This window comes from Electrona antarctica (genome assembly GCF_951216825.1).
Source record: "Electrona antarctica genome assembly, contig: scaffold_104, whole genome shotgun sequence".
Lineage (NCBI taxonomy): Eukaryota > Metazoa > Chordata > Actinopteri > Myctophiformes > Myctophidae > Electrona > Electrona antarctica.
The window spans coordinates 199,568-217,455 of NW_027638064.1; the positions used below are offsets into that span (position 1 = coordinate 199,568).

A 17,888-nucleotide genomic window follows, 5' to 3' on the forward strand; every position below is an offset into this window, starting at 1 on the left:
TATAGCCGCAATTTGCAACTCTAGATTTCTACCAGCTGCTTAGATCATGGGCTGAATCTAGAGTTTCACACACCAAGACTTCAGTTCAAAATATGTATTGCATTTTTGAACAGGGACAAACGTTTGGGCTATCCAGCCTTCATCACACTGGTTAAAGGACCACTTCACCACTTTTCAACATCTCTTCATATAATTGGTCCTCACTAATGTTCATGATAAAACACCACCATTTTTTCCTACTCAGTCTGTGTCTCATAGGAGGGCTTTGGGCAGTTCGGACACCCGTCCACCAGTGACATCATCATTAGGCAGATTTTTTTTAAACAAGATTTGTTTTAAAATATATTTAGATTTGTATTATCGTGAGAACGATGGCTTCAACTTTTGCATTGCAACTTTTCAGGAAAAGAAAGCCTGCCGTTTCTATTAGCTTGGATTCACCATCGATGATGTCACTGGTGGACGGGTTTCTGAACTGCCCACAGCCTTCCTATGAGACACAGACTGAGTAGGAAAAAATTGTGGTATTTTATCCTAAACATTAGTTAGGACCAATTATAGGAAGAGAAGTTGAAAAGTGGTGAAGTGGTCCTTTAAGGCTGGATACGGCAACCTTCCCCGTGTTTCTTCACTAGTCCGATCCAGAAGAACACAGTTTTCCGGCCACTGCTACAGAGCTGATCTTCCCTTCTTCTCTGGAGTCCTGCCTCAAAGCAGACCAGAGGTAGAAAACTGTCGTACCCTGATGTCATCGCTAGGGACACATGCATCATTAAGCAGGAACTGGGGATGGTAATGAAGGACCGGGAAGTCTGGCGTGGCATTGTGAAAGGCTGGATAGCCGAAACGTTTGTCCCTGTTCAAAAAGGCTGTTCAACAAGGCTCCAGACTTCCCAAAACAAACTGGTCAGGCTACTACTTGGCCTCACACCCCGAACCCACCTCACCCCTCTTGTCTGGTCCACAAGATTAACTACACGCTATTTCCCTTTTTTACTTTCTTTGACTGGCATATATGATTTCCTGTTTTTTTTCTTCATAGAAGTGTATATCTGTACGTCTTTAAAATGTTCGGATGAATTGAAAATGGAAGACCCTGATGGAAACAAGTCTTTATAGTGCTTCTCATGGTTTCGTCCTCAAAGTAGCAGTGTTTGTACTGACCTGTGCTTTCCTTTGAAATAAGATTAACATTTTCAATCGATCAATCCTGATGATTTCCTGTTTTGACTATGTATATTCGTATGTCTCTAAATGTTATGATGAATTGAACAAGGTGGACCCTCTTGTAAACAAGTGTAATGCTTTATGGTGTCGTCCACTCACAGTTAACAGTCTTTGTATTGAGTTGTGCTTGAAATGTACTGTAATTCTGCAAACTGTTAATAAATACATCAATCAATCAATCAATTAATCAATCAATCAATCAATCAATAACGTCTGAGAAGCTCTCCAGTCGGCAGGGGGCGCTGTGGAGTTTGAAAGCAACAACTCACACCGTCCTCATACCCATCTTGACACGTCTGTCTGCCAGCCAGCCGCTAGTGCGCAGGCGTAAAACCACGTACACCCCTACCAGTGTTGCCATGTCGGATTATTATAAGCGACTTTGATTGGGCTTATTTATTTCTGAAAAGTAACAGTTTTAAATACTTTTTTGGTCTTGTTCCTGACTTGTAGTTGTTTATTTGGGCTTGTTTCTAAAGTGTATAGTTGTTGTTTGCTTGTAGATCTGCTATTTTCAAATAGCCATTAAATATATTTAATTTAATATATATGTATATTATATATAAAATAAATCACACCCGTGTGAAGTGAGGGGCGCTCTTATCGTACATCATCATGACGTAAAGTTGTCCATTCATTGTCAATGGTTTGTGTTGGGACACACCATGTGTTCCATACACCACTAGCTGGACATACACCGTCTCCACACCATGTGTTCCATACACCACTAGCTGGACATACACCGTCTCCACACCATGTGTTCCATACACCACTAGCTGGACATACACCGTCTCCACACCATGTGTTCCATACACCACTAGCTGGACATAGAGGCCCTACAAAAATAAAAAATTAAATCAGGCTTCTTTTGGGATTGTTTTCATTTCATGGACCTGGTTCGCTTATTTCAGTCCCAAAACCTGGCAACACGTCCCCCCCCCGTCCCCCCCCCCCCTGGCATTCAACAGATAGACAGTAGAGTACAGTAACAGTTACTATAGTGTGTTGTGTTAGCTGGATGCTAGGAGGCTGCTGGTGGACGCCCCCCCCCCACCACCACCCCTACAACAACAACAACAACAACAACATATTAATACTAATAGAAACAAAGCAGCACCAGCACCATGGCAGGACAACAGTTCCAGTACGACGACAGCGGCAACACGTTCTTCTACTTCCTGACGTCCTTCGTGGGCCTCATCGTCATCCCCGCCACCTACTACCTGTGGCCGCGGGACCAGAACGCCGGTGAGCCGGCTGAGCCGCTGGGTCCCTCCCCGCTGTCCCTCTGGAGCTCCGTGTGTAGCTTAGCATGCTAGCTGTGTGATGCCATCATATATATATATATATATATATATATATATATATATATATATATATATATTCTTTAAAGCAGTGGTCCCCAAAGTGGGGGTCCTTGAGGGAGTTCCAGTCCCCCCCCCCCCGAGCTAAATGATAGTTAGGAACCAAATGGACCCCTTATGGGTCTGTAACTCTGTGAGTGTAAAACACATTTGTACACTAGTGTCAGAGTTAAATCAACATTGATTTTACAATATAAATGTGGGGGTCCCAGAGATAGAAATGCCATTAAATGGGGGGTCCGTATAGACTAATGCATGTCACACTTGGGGGTCCTTGAAATCAAACAGGTTGAGAATCTCTGTATAAATCTACTCTTATGGGGGGTCCCTGGCATTATCTTCTCTTATGGGGGGTCCCTGGCATTATCTTCTCTAATGGGGGGTCCCTGGCATTATCTTCTCTAATGGGGGGTCCCTGGCATTATCTTCTCTTATGGGGGGGTCCCTGGCATTATCTTCTCTTATGGGGGGTCCCTGGCATTATCTTCTCTTATGGGGGGTCCCTGGCATTATCTTCTCTTATGGGGGGTCCCTGGCATTATCTTCTCTTATGGGGGGTCCCTGGCATTATCTTCTCTTATGGGGGGTCCCTGGCATTATCTTCTCTTATGGGGGGTCCCTGGCATTATCTTCTCTTATGGGGGGTCCCTGGCATTATCTTCTCTTATGGGGGGTCCCTGGCATTATCTTCTCTTATGGGGGGTCCCTGGCATTATCTTCTCTTATGGGGGGTCCCTGGCATTATCTTCTCTAATGGGGGTCCCTGGCATTATCTTCTCTAATGGGGGGTCCCTGGCATTATCTTCTCTTATGGGGGGTCCCTGGCATTATCTTTAATGGGGGTCCCTGGCATTATCTTCTCTACTGGGGGGTCCGCGGGGCTAATGTTTAGTGTTAATTTGGGGGTCCTTGGAGTGAATACGTTTGGGAACCACTGTTTTAAGTGAAAACGTTAGCAATGTGAGAGGCGGTGGTTGTTGTCCCAACCTCGGAGCGTTGAGAATGTAACCAAATGGACCCCTAAAGGGTCCTACAACATTCTGTCTTATGTCTCGTTCCTCCCCCTGGAGCTCTGCGTTAGCTTAGCATGCTAACTGATGCTATTCGATATAGTATTTTAAGTGAAAAACGTTACCAATGCGACTGGTTGTTATTGTTGTGTTAATGTGACCAAATGGACCCGTAAAGGGTCCTTAAAACACCCTCTTGTTGTGTCATATGTTGAGGGTTCATGTTGGAACCCCCCCCTCCATCCTCCAGGAGGAAGCTAACTGATGCTAGTAGCATGCTAACTGATGCCAGCATGCTAACTGATGCCACATCCATAGCTTATCAAGGTTTATTCATGTTCTTATTCTTTAAGTGAATTAGTGAGACGTTACGATGCTAGCGTGTGTTCATGGTGGAACCAAATGGACCCTCAAGGGGTTCTTAGTTAAAACACACTGTCCTGTCCTATAGTGTTGACTGTAATTGTTCCTCCCATGGAGAATCTCCCCGTTAGCTTAGCAAGTTAGCATGCTAACTGATGCCATACAACATATTTCTTTAAGTGGAACGTTACCAATGTGACTGGTTGTTGTTGTTGTTGTGACAACCTGTGAGTGTTGTGAATGGAACCAAATGGACCCGCAGGGGTCTATAAAAACACCCTGTCCTGTCTTGTGTAATGTGTGAGGGTGCATTTTGGAACCCTCATCCTCCTCCTGAAGGAAGCTAACTGAGGATGCTAGCTTAATATAAACGGTACACATGTGAGTTGTTATAGTTGTTCTATAGCTTTGAACTCTGTGAGAGCGTTGCGGATGGAACCAAATGGACCCGTGAGGGTCCTTTACAACACCCTGTGTTGTCTTGTGTAATGATATGGTGAGGATTCATTTGGAAATCCTCCTTCCTTCCTCAAGGAAGCTATAAGGGTGCTTATAGCTGACATGCATGCTGCTATAACTGTCTGCTGATGCTAGCTTATGATGAACAAGTATAAATGCCAGTGGTTTCTGACTGTCAAAGCTTGTGACTCTAGGAGAGAGTGTACTATGGTGGAACCAAATGGGCCCTTAAAACACCCTGTCATGTCCTGCCCTGTCTTGTGTAAGATGTGAGGGTTCATTTTGGAAACCCCCCTTTCCTCCCTCCCCTACTGAAGGAAGTGGTCTAGCTCTGGTCCATAGCTCTAATGCGTTGCATTTAGAGCTATGTTACTCTCAACTTCCGCCGCTCGCATGGATGCAGACCAGCCTCTCGTCTTTAGCGTAAATAAACAGAGTGTTTACTCACCAAAACAAAGGCGGGTTGTGTCATTAGAAAGCCTACTTTCCTTAGTGGACGCACTCTGAACCCCCCACCACACATATAAACGGTACTTTTTGGCCAGAAAGGGATTTTTTTTCACCGTAGGAGAAATATTCTCTATGAGGCAATTCTCTGGGCAATATCGCTAGAAGGCGCAGTGGAGTAACTAAAAGTATTTTTTTCACGGTGGAAACAAAATCCCCTTTTGGCCAAAAAGTACCATTTATACGTGTGGTGGGGGGGCTCAGAGTGCGTCCACTAAGGAAAGTAGGCTTTCTAATGACACAACCGGCCTTTGTTTTGGTGAGTAGCACAAACGTTCTTTTTATTTACGCTAAAGACGAGAGGCTGGTCTGCATTCATGCGAGCGGCGGAAGTTGAGAGTAACATAGCTCTAAATGCAACGCATTAGAGCTTATGGTCCAGTGTTTACAGCGAGTCTCTCTCTGACGCCCTGTGGGAGTCCATTATGTCTTAGCCCTGGTCCAGTGCTTACAGCGAGTCTCTCTCTGACGCCCTGTGGGAGTCCCTTCCACAACCCTGGTCCAGTGCTTACAGCGAGTCTCTCTCTGACGCCCTGTGGGAGTCCCTTCCGCAGCCCTGGTCCAGTGCTTACAGCGAGTCTCTCTCTGACGCCCTGTGGGAGTCCCTTCCGCAGCCCTGGTCCAGTGCTTACAGCGAGTCTCTCTCTGACGCCCTGTGGGAGTCCCTTCCATAGCCCTGGTCCAGTTCTTACAGCGAGTCTCTCTCTGACGCCCTGTGGGAGTCCCTTCCATAGCCCTGGTCCAGTGCTTACAGCGAGTCTCTCTCTGACGCCCTGTGGGAGTCTCTTCAGCAGCTCTCTAGCAACTTTCTCACTCCCATGCAAGGGTTTACAATTCCCAGCAAATAAACAAAACGACGTAACTACTCACCGACACAAAGCCTGCTAGACCTTAAGGTAAAAGTCTATTCTCGTAGCTGGGAAGCGTCTCAGGTCCCCAGCTTCTCTCTAAAATATACTTTGTGCCATTTTAATAACGCAATGTACCCTGAACGTACCGGACAGAGTTATTTCTTCTACTACGGCATTTCCGGGTTTTGCCTTCACCGATCTGGTTGGATTAATTTGACTCCATGACTAAAATAGTGCATTTTAGAGAAGCTGGGGACCTGAGACGCTTCCCAGCTTCGAGAATAAACTTTTACCCCCATTTTGGGGGCGGGAACCCCTTTTGGTGTTAGCATTATGTTATGCTTTAGCTATTGAAAAATAGCAGATCTACAAGCTCATAGCGCGGCACCGATTGCGCGCTATGAGCTTGTAGGTCTGCTATTTGTAGAAGGATGTAGAAGACATTTTTAGAATCTGATCTCAGGTCAAAATGGGTTAAGGTCTAGCATGCTTTGTGTCGGTGAGTAGTTACGTCGTTTTGTTTATTTTCTGGGAATTGTAAACCCTTGCATGGGAGTGAGAAAGTTGCTAGAGAGCTGCGGAAGAGACTCCCACTTGGCGTCAGAGAGAGACTCGCTGTAAGCACTGGACCAGGGCTATGGAAGGGACTCCCACAGGGCGTCAGAGAGAGACTCGCTGTAAGCACTGGACCAGGGCTGTGGAAGGGACTCCCACAGGGTGTCAGAGAGAGACTCGCTGTAAGCACTGGACCAGGGCTATGGAAGAGACTCCCACAGGGCGTCAGAGAGAGACTCGCTGTAAGCACTGGACCAGGGCTATGGAAGGGAATCCCACAGGGCGTCAGAGAGAGACTCGCTGTAAGCACTGGACCAGGGCTATGGAAGGGACTCCCACAGGGCGTCAGAGAGAGACTCGCTGTAAGCACTGGACCAGGGCTGTGGAAGGGACTCCCACAGGGCGTCAGAGAGAGACTCGCTGTAAGCACTGGACCAGGGCTATGGAAGGGACTCCCACAGGGCGTCAGAGAGAGACTCGCTGTAAGCACTGGACCAGGGCTATGGAAGGGACTCCCACTGGGCGTCAGAGAGAGACTCGCTGTAAGCACTGGACCAGGGCTATGGAAGGGACTCCCACAGGGCGTCAGAGAGAGACTCGCTGTAAGCACTGGACCAGGGCTATGGAAGGGACTCCCACAGGGCGTCAGAGAGAGACTCGCTGTTAGCACTGGACCAGGGCTGTGGAAGGGACTCCCACAGGGCGTCAGAGAGACTCGCTGTAAGCACTGGACCAGGGCTGTGGAACGGACTCCCACAGGGCGTCAGAGAGAGACTCGCTGTAAGCACTGGACCAGGGTTGTGGAAGGGACTCCCACAGGGCGTCAGAGAGAGACTCGCTGTAAGCACTGGACCAGGGTTGTGGAAGAGACTCCCACAGGGCGTCAGAGAGAGACTCGCTGTAAGCACTGGACCAGGGCTGTGGAAGGGACTCCCACAGGGCGTCAGAGAGAGACTCGCTGTAAGCACTGGACCAGGGCTATGGAAGGGACTCCCACAGGGCATCAGAGAGAGACTCGCTGTAAGCACTGGACCAGGGCTATGGAAGGGACTCCCACAGGGCGTCAGAGAGAGACTCGCTGTAAGCACTGGACCAGGGCTGTGGAAGGGACTCCCACAGGGCGTCAGAGAGAGACTCGCTGTAAGCACTGGACCAGGGCTGTGGAAGGGACTCCCACAGGGCGTCAGAGAGAGACTCGCTGTAAGCACTGGACCAGGGCTGTGGAAGGGACTCCCACTGGGCGTCAGAGAGAGACTCGCTGTAAGCACTGGACCAGGGCTGTGGAAGAGACTCCCACAGGGCGTCAGAGAGAGACTTGCTGTAAGCACTGGACCAGGGCTGTGGAAGGGACTCCCACTGGGCGTCAGAGAGAGACTCGCTGTAAGCACTGGACCAGGGCTGTGGAAGGGACTCCCACAGGGCGTCAGAGAGAGACTCGCTGTAAGCACCAACTGATGATGACCAGAGCCATAGAAGATAAAGTTACGCAAACTGCGTTCACTTCATGGGGCTTCAGTCCAATGGAGGCTCTCCTACATAGACTTCTATTGAGAATGGGGACAACAAATGGACCGGAAGTAGGCAGAAATGCATTGGACTCAGGGCAACAGCCCAGCTGTAATGATCTTAAATCCCTTTATTTTAGATTGTTTATGTAGTAACATAAACATTACAGTTGTCATGTTCCACACATGCCTAAAATAGCTCTTATTTGCGCCGCCCTCGTTGAAAACAATGTATTTCCAACTCCAGCTTGTCTCAGTTCAGGCTGCATGAACAGCGCTCGAGTGCTCGGTTTCTGCCCCCTTAATGTCCTAACTCTGCTATTAGATGGCTCTGGGAGAGCGTGTACAATTGTACATGGAACCAAATGGACCCACACGGGCCCTTAAAACACCCTGTCATGTCCTGTCCTGTCTTGTGTAAGATGTGAGGGTTCATTTTGGACCCTCCCTTCCTGAAGGAGGCTAACTGGTGACAACATGCCAACTGATGCTAGCTTAACCCATTTTGACCTGAGATCAGATTCTAAAAATGTCTTCTACATCCTGACAGTTTTCTGAAAAAGCTATGTTTCTATGTCAGTCGTTCTTCGATTTTTCAAAAATAGCAGACCTACAAGCTCATAGCGCGCCACTCGGTGGCGTTATGAGCTTGTAGATCTGCTATTTTTCAATAGCTAAAGTAAAGCACAACATAATGCTAACACCAAAAGGGGTTCCCGCCCAGAATGGGTTTAAGAAACAGAACCCTGTCTTATGTAATAAGTGGGTAATAAGTGGGGGCTTCAGGGGTAGTGTGACCGGATAGGAACTGCAAGGTTCCCGGTTCGATCCCTGTGGGCTCCCCCAGAGTTAGTGTCCAAGTGTCCTTGAGCAAGACTCTGAACCCCTGATTGCTCCTGATGTGCAGGTTGGTGCCTTGCATGCTTTCCTCCGCCATCGGTGTGTGAATGTGTGTGTGTGAATGTAATGTGTGTGTGTGTGTAATGCACAGTCTATGTAAAGCGCCCTGGATAAAGGCGCTATTTAACCCATTTAGGCCTGACGTCGAAATAAATAAAAAGTCTTCCGTAATAATATATATTCAAAGATTTGTGCCACATTTTCACGATCTTTCAAAAATAGCAGACCTACAAGGTCATAGCGTGCCACTCGGTGGCGCGCTATGAGCTTGTAGATCTGCGTGGCAGCAGGGAATCATAGCTTCAAATTGACATATTGGTTGTTCAGTTTGACCCACCAGTTTTGGAGATATGGCTTATAGAGTAATGTCTTGCAGAGAAACAGCGAGTTGAGAAAACAGGCTTGAAAAACAACAGTGACAAAACCAATCAAACGCTGTTTTTGTGCTCGGACACAGCCAGGCAGGATATAATATGTGGTTATAATAATCATTTCTTATTCTGTTTTCTACATGGATATAACTAAAGCTAGCAAAATAAACTAGAATAAAAAACAGTACAGTAGTGCATCCCGTGGATGCAGAGGTCGTTGTTTTATTGTGTCCCTTAACTATAAACTGTGTTTTGGGATGCAAAATGCACCCTATTTTAATCTCTGCTCTATAATACATAGAACTAGTGGATGTGTGACCGACTGACCAGCAGTCAGTGTGCTGACCAGTGTGCTGCACGGTTTGGCACTGATTGGTACGGCCGTCGGCCGGTCGGTTTGCGAGATTAGCTCTGGACTCGCGCACGCACGCACGCACGCACGCACGCACGCACGCACGCACGCACGCACACACACAGGGCCACGTAGTGTAAAGATAGCTGAGCAAATGGAGGAAGGCTACAGGTGTTTGTTTGACGTTGACCCGTGGTCAGGAGGCTCGGCCGTGGCTACTGCTTGCTCTGTAAACATCGGTTAAACCATTCTGGGCGGGAAGGGAACCCCTTTTGGTGTTTTAAACATAATGTTAAAATTTAGCTATTGATTGTAACCACTCAACCACCCAATAAAAAAATAATTATAAAAAAAAAAAAAATTTAGCTATTGAAAAATAGCAGATATACAAGCTCATTTTGATTGATTGATTGAAATATTTATTAACAGTTTGCAGAATTACAGTACATTTCAAGCACAAACTCAATACAAAAGACTGTTAACTGTGAGTGGACGACCCAATTAAGCATTACACTTGTTTACAAGAGGGTCCACCATGTTCAATTCATCAAAACATTTAGAGACGTACAAATAGACACTTCTATATATAGTCAAAGAACAGAACAGGAATTCATCATAGAGGTAAAAAGGGAAAAGAGACATATACAGTGAGGGGGAAAAAGGGGGGGGAGGGATTCAGATTTTTACGGGGGCCAGTTTGGAATTGCAGCCATCCGTAGGTGCCCTTTGAGAGCGGTTTTGAAGGAGTCAAGGGATTTGCATGTCTTAATGACTGTTGGTAGGGCGTTCCACATTTTGGTGGCATAGGAGCGAAAATAATTTAGTCCCTTGTTTGTGCCGAATCTGGGTTGTACATGGTTCGTTGCACTTCCTCTGGTGTTGTGGGTGTGGACTTCGTTAACATTAAGGAAGTATCTAGACAGGTACATGGGTATCTTGGTGGTGTATCGAATCTTGTGGACCAGACCCATTGCAAGATGCTGTACTCTGTCGTCGACCCTAAGCCATTCCAGTCGGTCAAAGTGGGCAGGGGTGAGGTGGGTTCAGGGTGTGAGGCCAAGTAGGAGCCTGACCAGTTTGTTTTGGGAAGTCTGGAGCCTAGTTTTAAGGGCCTTTGAGGTGCTGTGGTACCAGGAGGTGCATGCATAGTCAAAGAAGCCTTATACGAGGGCTCCTGATAAGGTGTTCAAGGTGTTTTTGTCGACCAGTGAGGAGATCCTGTAAAGGAATCTTGTTCTTTTGTTGACTTTTTTTGATTACGTTGGTGGCCATTTTATCACCGGAAAGATTAGCCTCCAGGATGGAACCTAGGTAGGTAATTTCATCTTTACGTGTGATAATATTGTAACTGTAACCCACTCTAACCAAGAAGCCATTTGCCTTGCTGAGATTACTATTAGATCCAAAGAGAATGGATTCAGTTTTTCCCAGGTGTAAAGATAGTTTGTTATCAGCGAGCCAGGTGCAGATTCTACCGAGTTCAGAGCTGAGGGTCTTTTCAACCTGCAGTTTGTTCCTGTCCGAGACCAGCAGTGCAGTCATCTGCGAACAGGAACAAGTTGCAGTCACAAGCTGAAGTCATGTCGTTTACATATTTTAGGAACAACATATTTTGAGATGGGGGTCCGTGGCCCAATAGAGATAATTCTGGGGGTCCTTGACATGAAAAAGGTTGAGCACCACTGACATAGAAACATGGGCCGGGCTGCTGTAGGCCTGCTGCAGTAGCCTACTGCTGTAGGCCTAGGCCTAGGCCAGGCCTAGTGCAGTAGGCCTATGCTGTAGGCCTACTGCAGTAGGCCTTAGTAGGCCTAGTGCAGTAGGCCTACAGCAGTAGGCCTACTGCAGTGGGCCTACTGCTGTAGGCCTACTGCACTAGGCCTGGCCTAGGCCTAGGGCCTACTGCGGCCAGGCCTAGTGCAGTAGGCCTACTGCTGTAGGCCTACTAGCAGGCCTAGTGCAGTAGGCCTATGCTGTAGGCCTACTGCAGTAGGCCAGGCCTAGTGCAGTAGGCCTATGCTGTAGGCCTACTGCAGTAGGCCAGGCCTAGTGCAGTAGGCCTATGCTGTAGGCCTGCTGTAGGCCTAGGCCAGGCCTACTGCAGGCCTAGGCCTACTGCAGTAGGCCTATGCTGTAGGCCTACTGCAGTAGGCCAGGCCTAGTGCAGTAGGCCTATGCTGTAGGCCTACTGCAGTACTGCAGTAGGCCTATGCTGTAGGCCTACTGCAGTACTGCAGTAGGCCTACATCAGGCCTACTGCAGTAGGTCTATGCTGTAGGCCTACTGCAGTAGGCCAGGCCTAGTGCAGTAGGCCTATGCTGTAGGCCTACTGCAGTACTGCAGTAGGCCAGTAGGCCTACTGCAGTACTGCAGTAGGCCTACATCAGGCCTACAGCAGTAGGCCTACTGCTGTAGGCCTAGGCCAGGCCTAGTGCAGTAGGCCTACAGCAGGCGGCCTACAGCAGGCCGGCCTACTGCAGTAGGCCTGCTGTAGGTCTACTGCCAAATGTTATATTTTGCATTGTGTTCTCGGGCTGTGTGCCAATGATGCCCCCTCTCCTGTTGTGTTCTCTTTTCTGGTGCTCTGTGTACCAGTGTGCGACCTGCACTGTTTAGTATTTATTATTATCTTTTGATAATCGGCGCTTTGCGATGATACATATACATACACTGTGCCATATTGGAGCCCACTGTGTGCACGGTGCTTTGATACATACACTGTGCCATATTGGAGCCCACTGTGTCCACGGTGCTTTGATACATATACATACACTGTGCCATATTGGAGCCCACTGTGTGCACGGTGCTTTGATACATATACATACACTGTGCCATATTGGAGGCCACTGTGTGCACGGTGCTTTGATACATATACATACACTGTGCCATATTGGAGCCCACTGTGTGCACGGTGCTTTGATACATATACATACACTGTGCCATATTGGAGCCCACTGTGTGCACGGTGCTTTGATACATATACATACACTGTGCCATATTGGAGCCCACTGTGTGCACGGTGCTTTGATACATATACATACACTGTGCCATATTGGAGGCCATGTGTGCACGGTGCTTTGATACATATACATACACTGTGCCATATTGGAGGCCACTGTGTGCACGGTGCTTTGATACATATACATACACTGTGCCATATTGGAGGCCATGTGTGCACGGTGCTTTGATACATATACATACACTGTGCCATATTGGAGGCCACTGTGTGCACGGTGCTTTGATACATATACATACACTGTGCCATATTGGAGGCCACTGTGTGCACGGTGCTTTGATACATATACATACACTGTGCCATATTGGAGCCCACTGTGTGCACGGTGCTTTGATACATATACATACACTGTGCCATATTGGAGGCCACTGTGTGCACGGTGCTTTGATACATACACATACACTGTGCCATATTGGAGGCCACTGTGTGCACGGTGCTTTGTTTGACAGGCTCCGTATTTGAGCGATGTAATGTTTTACACAGTAAGACTATGATATACCCACAATGTTATGTTAGTTTTACGAGCAAACATTTCATGCGTGGATATGAAGCACCCTAGTGGACATGAAGCACCCTAGTGGATAGGAAGCACCCTAGTGGATAGGAAGCACCCTAGTGGATAGGAAGCACCCTAGTGGATATGAAGCACCCTAGTGGATAGGAAGCACCCTAGTGGATAGGAAGCACCCTAGTGGATATGAAGCACCCTAGTGGACATGAAGCACCCTAGTGGACAGGAAGCACCCTAGTGGATAGGAAGCACCCTAGTGGATATGAAGCACCCTAGTGGATAGGAAGCACCCTAGTGGATAGGAAGCACCCTAGTGGATAGGAAGCACCCTAGTGGATAGGAAGCACCCTAGTGGACATGAAGCACCCTAGTGGACATGAAGCACCCTAGTGGACATGAAGCACCCTAGTGGACAGGAAGCACCCTAGTGGACAGGAAGCACCCTAGTGGATAGGAAGCACCCTAGTGGATATGAAGCACCCTAGTGGATAGGAAGCACCCTAGTGGATAGGAAGCACCCTAGTGGATAGGAAGCACCCTAGTGGATAGGAAGCACCCTAGTGGATAGGAAGCACCCTAGTGGATATGAAGCACCCTAGTGGACATGAAGCACCCTAGTGGACAGGAAGCACCCTAGTGGATAGGAAGCACCCTAGTGGACATGAAGCACCCTAGTGGACAGGAAGCACCCTAGTGGATAGGAAGCACCCTAGTGGATAGGAAGCACCCTAGTGGATATGAAGCACCCTAGTGGATAGGAAGCACCCTAGTGGATATGAAGCACCCTAGTGGATCCCTAGTGGATAGGAAGCACCCTAGTGGATAGGAAGCACCCTAGTGGATATGAAGCACCCTAGTGGATAGGAAGCACCCTAGCCCCCTTTCTGAAACCAGCTCCTCGCCACTCGCTCTACACACTTGCCCTCGATATGCGCGTTCACGCGAGGCTGCGCCATATTAAGTGTCGTCCGAAACCAAGCAGCCTTGAGTGGAAGTGGCTTATAAAGCCCTCAAGAGCGAGTCTGTGCCGATCTAGACTCGATTGCCTTGTGCAGCCCTGATCTGTGTCCGCATGGAAACCGCGACCTACAAATGTAAGAACCACCACAAATAAATGATAAATACACTCCTCCTAAACAATCTTCATCTGATGCAGAATAGACAATGCTCCAACTGATGTTCACAAGGGCTCTTTATTTACCCCACCGTGAAAAAACTATAAATGAAACCACACAAACAAAACAACTTTTAACACAATGATTTAAAAACACCATGGATGTATATGACATGTCATTTTTGACAGTCACGCTGTATTTCCTTTTTCCATATTAATGAAATCCACATGTCACACAAACATACACGATGCAATGCAATATAACTGTACAAACAAAATAACAGGTAACACAATTGCATGATGGTAACCATGGCAACGAATGGTGTCTGTTTCCTGTTTCTGCACAAGGAGGGCGAGTGTATTTCCAAACAGTTTTTTATACCCATGCACCCTAATCAAGGGAACTTGATTCAGCTGGAGGGGCACTTTCTGACGAGGGAACCTCCCGAGAGCACTTCAAGTCAAGGGACTGGTTTCAGAAAGGGCCTAGTGGATAGGAAGCACCCTAGTGGATAGGAAGCACCCTAGTGGATATGAAGCACCCTAGTGGATATGAAGCACCCTAGTGGATATGAAGCACCCTAGTGGATAGGAAGCACCCTAGTGGATATGAAGCACCCTAGTGGATATGAAGCACCCTAGTGGACATGAAGCACCCTAGTGGATAGGAAGCACCCTAGTGGATATGAAGCACCCTAGTGGATATGAAGCACCCTAGTGGACATGAAGCACCCTAGTGGATATGAAGCACCCTAGTGGATAGGAAGCACCCTAGTGGATAGGAAGCACCCTAGTGGATATGAAGCACCCTAGTGGATATGAAGCACCCTAGTGGACATGAAGCCTCAACCTACGACCAAACGGTACACATTTATCCAGAGTATGCAAACGCAGACCTCATCAAATGTTGACTCTATTAAGCAGTGGTTCCCAAAGTGGGGTCCGGGGACCCCCAGGGGTCCTTGAGGGAGTTCCATGGGGTCCGGGGACCCCCAGGGGTCCTTGAGGGAGTTCCAGGGGGTCCGGGGACCCCCAAGGGTCCTTGAGGGAGTTCCAGGGTGTCCCCAGCTAAATGATAGTTTGGAACCAAATGGAGCCTTGTGGGTCTGTAACTCTGAGAGTGTACAGATGGAACCAAATGGAGCCTTGTGGGTCTGTAACTCTGAGAGTGTACAGATGGAACCAAATGGAGCCTTGTGGGTCTGTAACTCTGAGAGTGAACAGATGGAACCAAATGGAGCCTTGTGGGTCTGTAACTCTGAGAGTGAACAGATGGAACCAAATGGAGCCTTGTGGGTCTGTAACTCTGAGAGTGAACAGATGGAACCAAATGGAGCCTTGTGGGTCTGTAACTCTGAGAGTGAACAGATGGAACCAAATGGAGCCTTGTGGGTCTGTAACTCTGAGAGTGAACAGATGGAACCAAATGGAGTCTTGTGGGTCTGTAACTCTGAGAGTGAACAGATGGAACCAAATGGAGTCTTGTGGGTCTGTAACTCTGAGAGTGAACAGATGGAACCAAATGGAGCCTTGTGGGTCTGTAACTCTGAGAGTGAACAGATGGAACCAAATGGAGCCTTGTGGGTCTGTAACTCTGAGAGTGAACAGATGGAACCAAATGGAGTCTTGTGGGTCTGTAACTCTGAGAGTGAACAGATGGAACCAAATGGAGCCTTGTGGGTCTGTAACTCTGAGAGTGAACAGATGGAACCAAATGGAGTCTTGTGGGTCTGTAACTCTGAGAGTGAACAGATGGAACCAAATGGAGTCTTGTGGGTCTGTAACTCTGAGAGTGAACAGATGGAACCAAATGGAGTCTTGTGGGTCTGTAACTCTGAGAGTGAACAGATGGAACCAAATGGAGTCTTGTGGGTCTGTAACTCTGAGAGTGAACAGATGGAACCAAATGGAGCCTTGTGGGTCTGTAACTCTGAGAGTGTAACACATGGAACCAAATGGAGCCTTGTGGGTCTGTAACTCTGAGAGTGTAACACATGGAACCAAATGGACCCTTACGGGTCTGTGACTCTGAGAGTGTAACACATGGAACCAAATGGACCCTTATGGGTCTGTAACTCTGAGAGTGTAACACATGGAACCAAATGGACCCTTATGGGTCTGTAACTCTGAGAGTGTAACACATGGAACCAAATGGACCCTTATGGGTCTGTAACTCTGAGAGTGTAACACATGGAACCAAATGGACCCTTATGGGTCTGTAACTCTGAGAGTGTAACACATGGAACCAAATGGAGCCTTACGGGTCTGTGACTCTGAGAGTGTAACACATGGAACCAAATGGACCCTTATGGGTCTGTAACTCTGAGAGTGTAACACATGGAACCAAATGGACCCTTACGGGTCTGTGACTCTGAGAGTGTAACACATGGAACCAAATGGACCCTTATGGGTCTGTAACTCTGAGAGTGTAACACATGGAACCAAATGGACCCTTACGGGTCTGTGACTCTGAGAGTGTAACACATGGAACCAAATGGACCCTTATGGGTCTGTAACTCTGAGAGTGTAACACATGGAACCAAATGGACCCTTACGGGTCTGTGACTCTGAGAGTGTAACACATGGAACCAAATGGACCCTTACAGGTCTGTAACTCTGAGAGTGTAACACATGGAACCAAATGGACCCTTACGGGTCTGTGACTCTGAGAGTGTAACACATGGAACCAAATGGACCCTTATGGGTCTGTAACTCTGAGAGTGTAACACATGGAACCAAATGGACCCTTACGGGTCTGTGACTCTGAGAGTGTAACACATGGAACCAAATGGACCCTTATGGGTCTGTAACTCTGAGAGTGTAACACATGGAACCAAATGGACCCTTACGGGTCTGTGACTCTGAGAGTGTAACACATGGAACCAAATGGACCCTTATGGGTCTGTAACTCTGAGAGTGTAACACATGGAACCAAATGGACCCTTACGGGTCTGTGACTCTGAGAGTGTAACACATGGAACCAAATGGACCCTTATGGGTCTGTAACTCTGAGAGTGTAACACATGGAACCAAATGGACCCTTACGGGTCTGTGACTCTGAGAGTGTAACACATGGAACCAAATGGACCCTTACAGGTCTGTAACTCTGAGAGTGTAACACATGGAACCAAATGGACCCTTACGGGTCTGTGACTCTGAGAGTGTAACACATGGAACCAAATGGACCCTTATGGGTCTGTAACTCTGAGAGTGTAACACATGGAACCAAATGGACCCTTACGGGTCTGTGACTCTGAGAGTGTAACACATGGAACCAAATGGACCCTTATGGGTCTGTAACTCTGAGAGTGTAACACATGGAACCAAATGGACCCTTACGGGTCTGTGACTCTGAGAGTGTAACACATGGAACCAAATGGACCCTTATGGGTCTGTAACTCTGAGAGTGTAACACATGGAACCAAATGGACCCTTATGGGTCTGTAACTCTGAGAGTGTAACACATGGAACCAAATGGAGCCTTACGGGTCTGTGACTCTGAGAGTGTAACACATGGAACCAAATGGACCCTTATGGGTCTGTAACTCTGAGAGTGTAACACATGGAACCAAATGGACCCTTACGGGTCTGTGACTCTGAGAGTGTAACACATGGAACCAAATGGACCCTTATGGGTCTGTAACTCTGAGAGTGTAACACATGGAACCAAATGGACCCTTACGGGTCTGTGACTCTGAGAGTGTAACACATGGAACCAAATGGACCCTTATGGGTCTGTAACTCTGAGAGTGTAACACATGGAACCAAATGGACCCTTACGGG

The 17,888-nt window shown here is 47.7% G+C and overlaps 1 protein-coding gene across 2 annotated transcripts in view; it reads left to right on the forward strand.

Moving 5' to 3' along the window:
• Positions 1–2,210: 2,210 nt before the first annotated feature.
• The window catches only part of sec63 (SEC63 homolog, protein translocation regulator), a 72,837-nt gene continuing 57,159 nt past the window's right edge, over positions 2,211–17,888 (forward strand). Inside the window, exon 1 of one of the 2 annotated variants that reach the window (XM_079531325.1) lies at positions 2,211–2,475. In XM_079531325.1, the coding sequence (XP_079387451.1) occupies positions 2,352–2,475 (124 nt within the window). In that variant the 5' untranslated portion in view covers positions 2,211–2,351. The remainder of the gene's footprint in view (positions 2,476–17,888) is intronic. The other variant, XM_079531324.1, reaches the window with a different exon arrangement.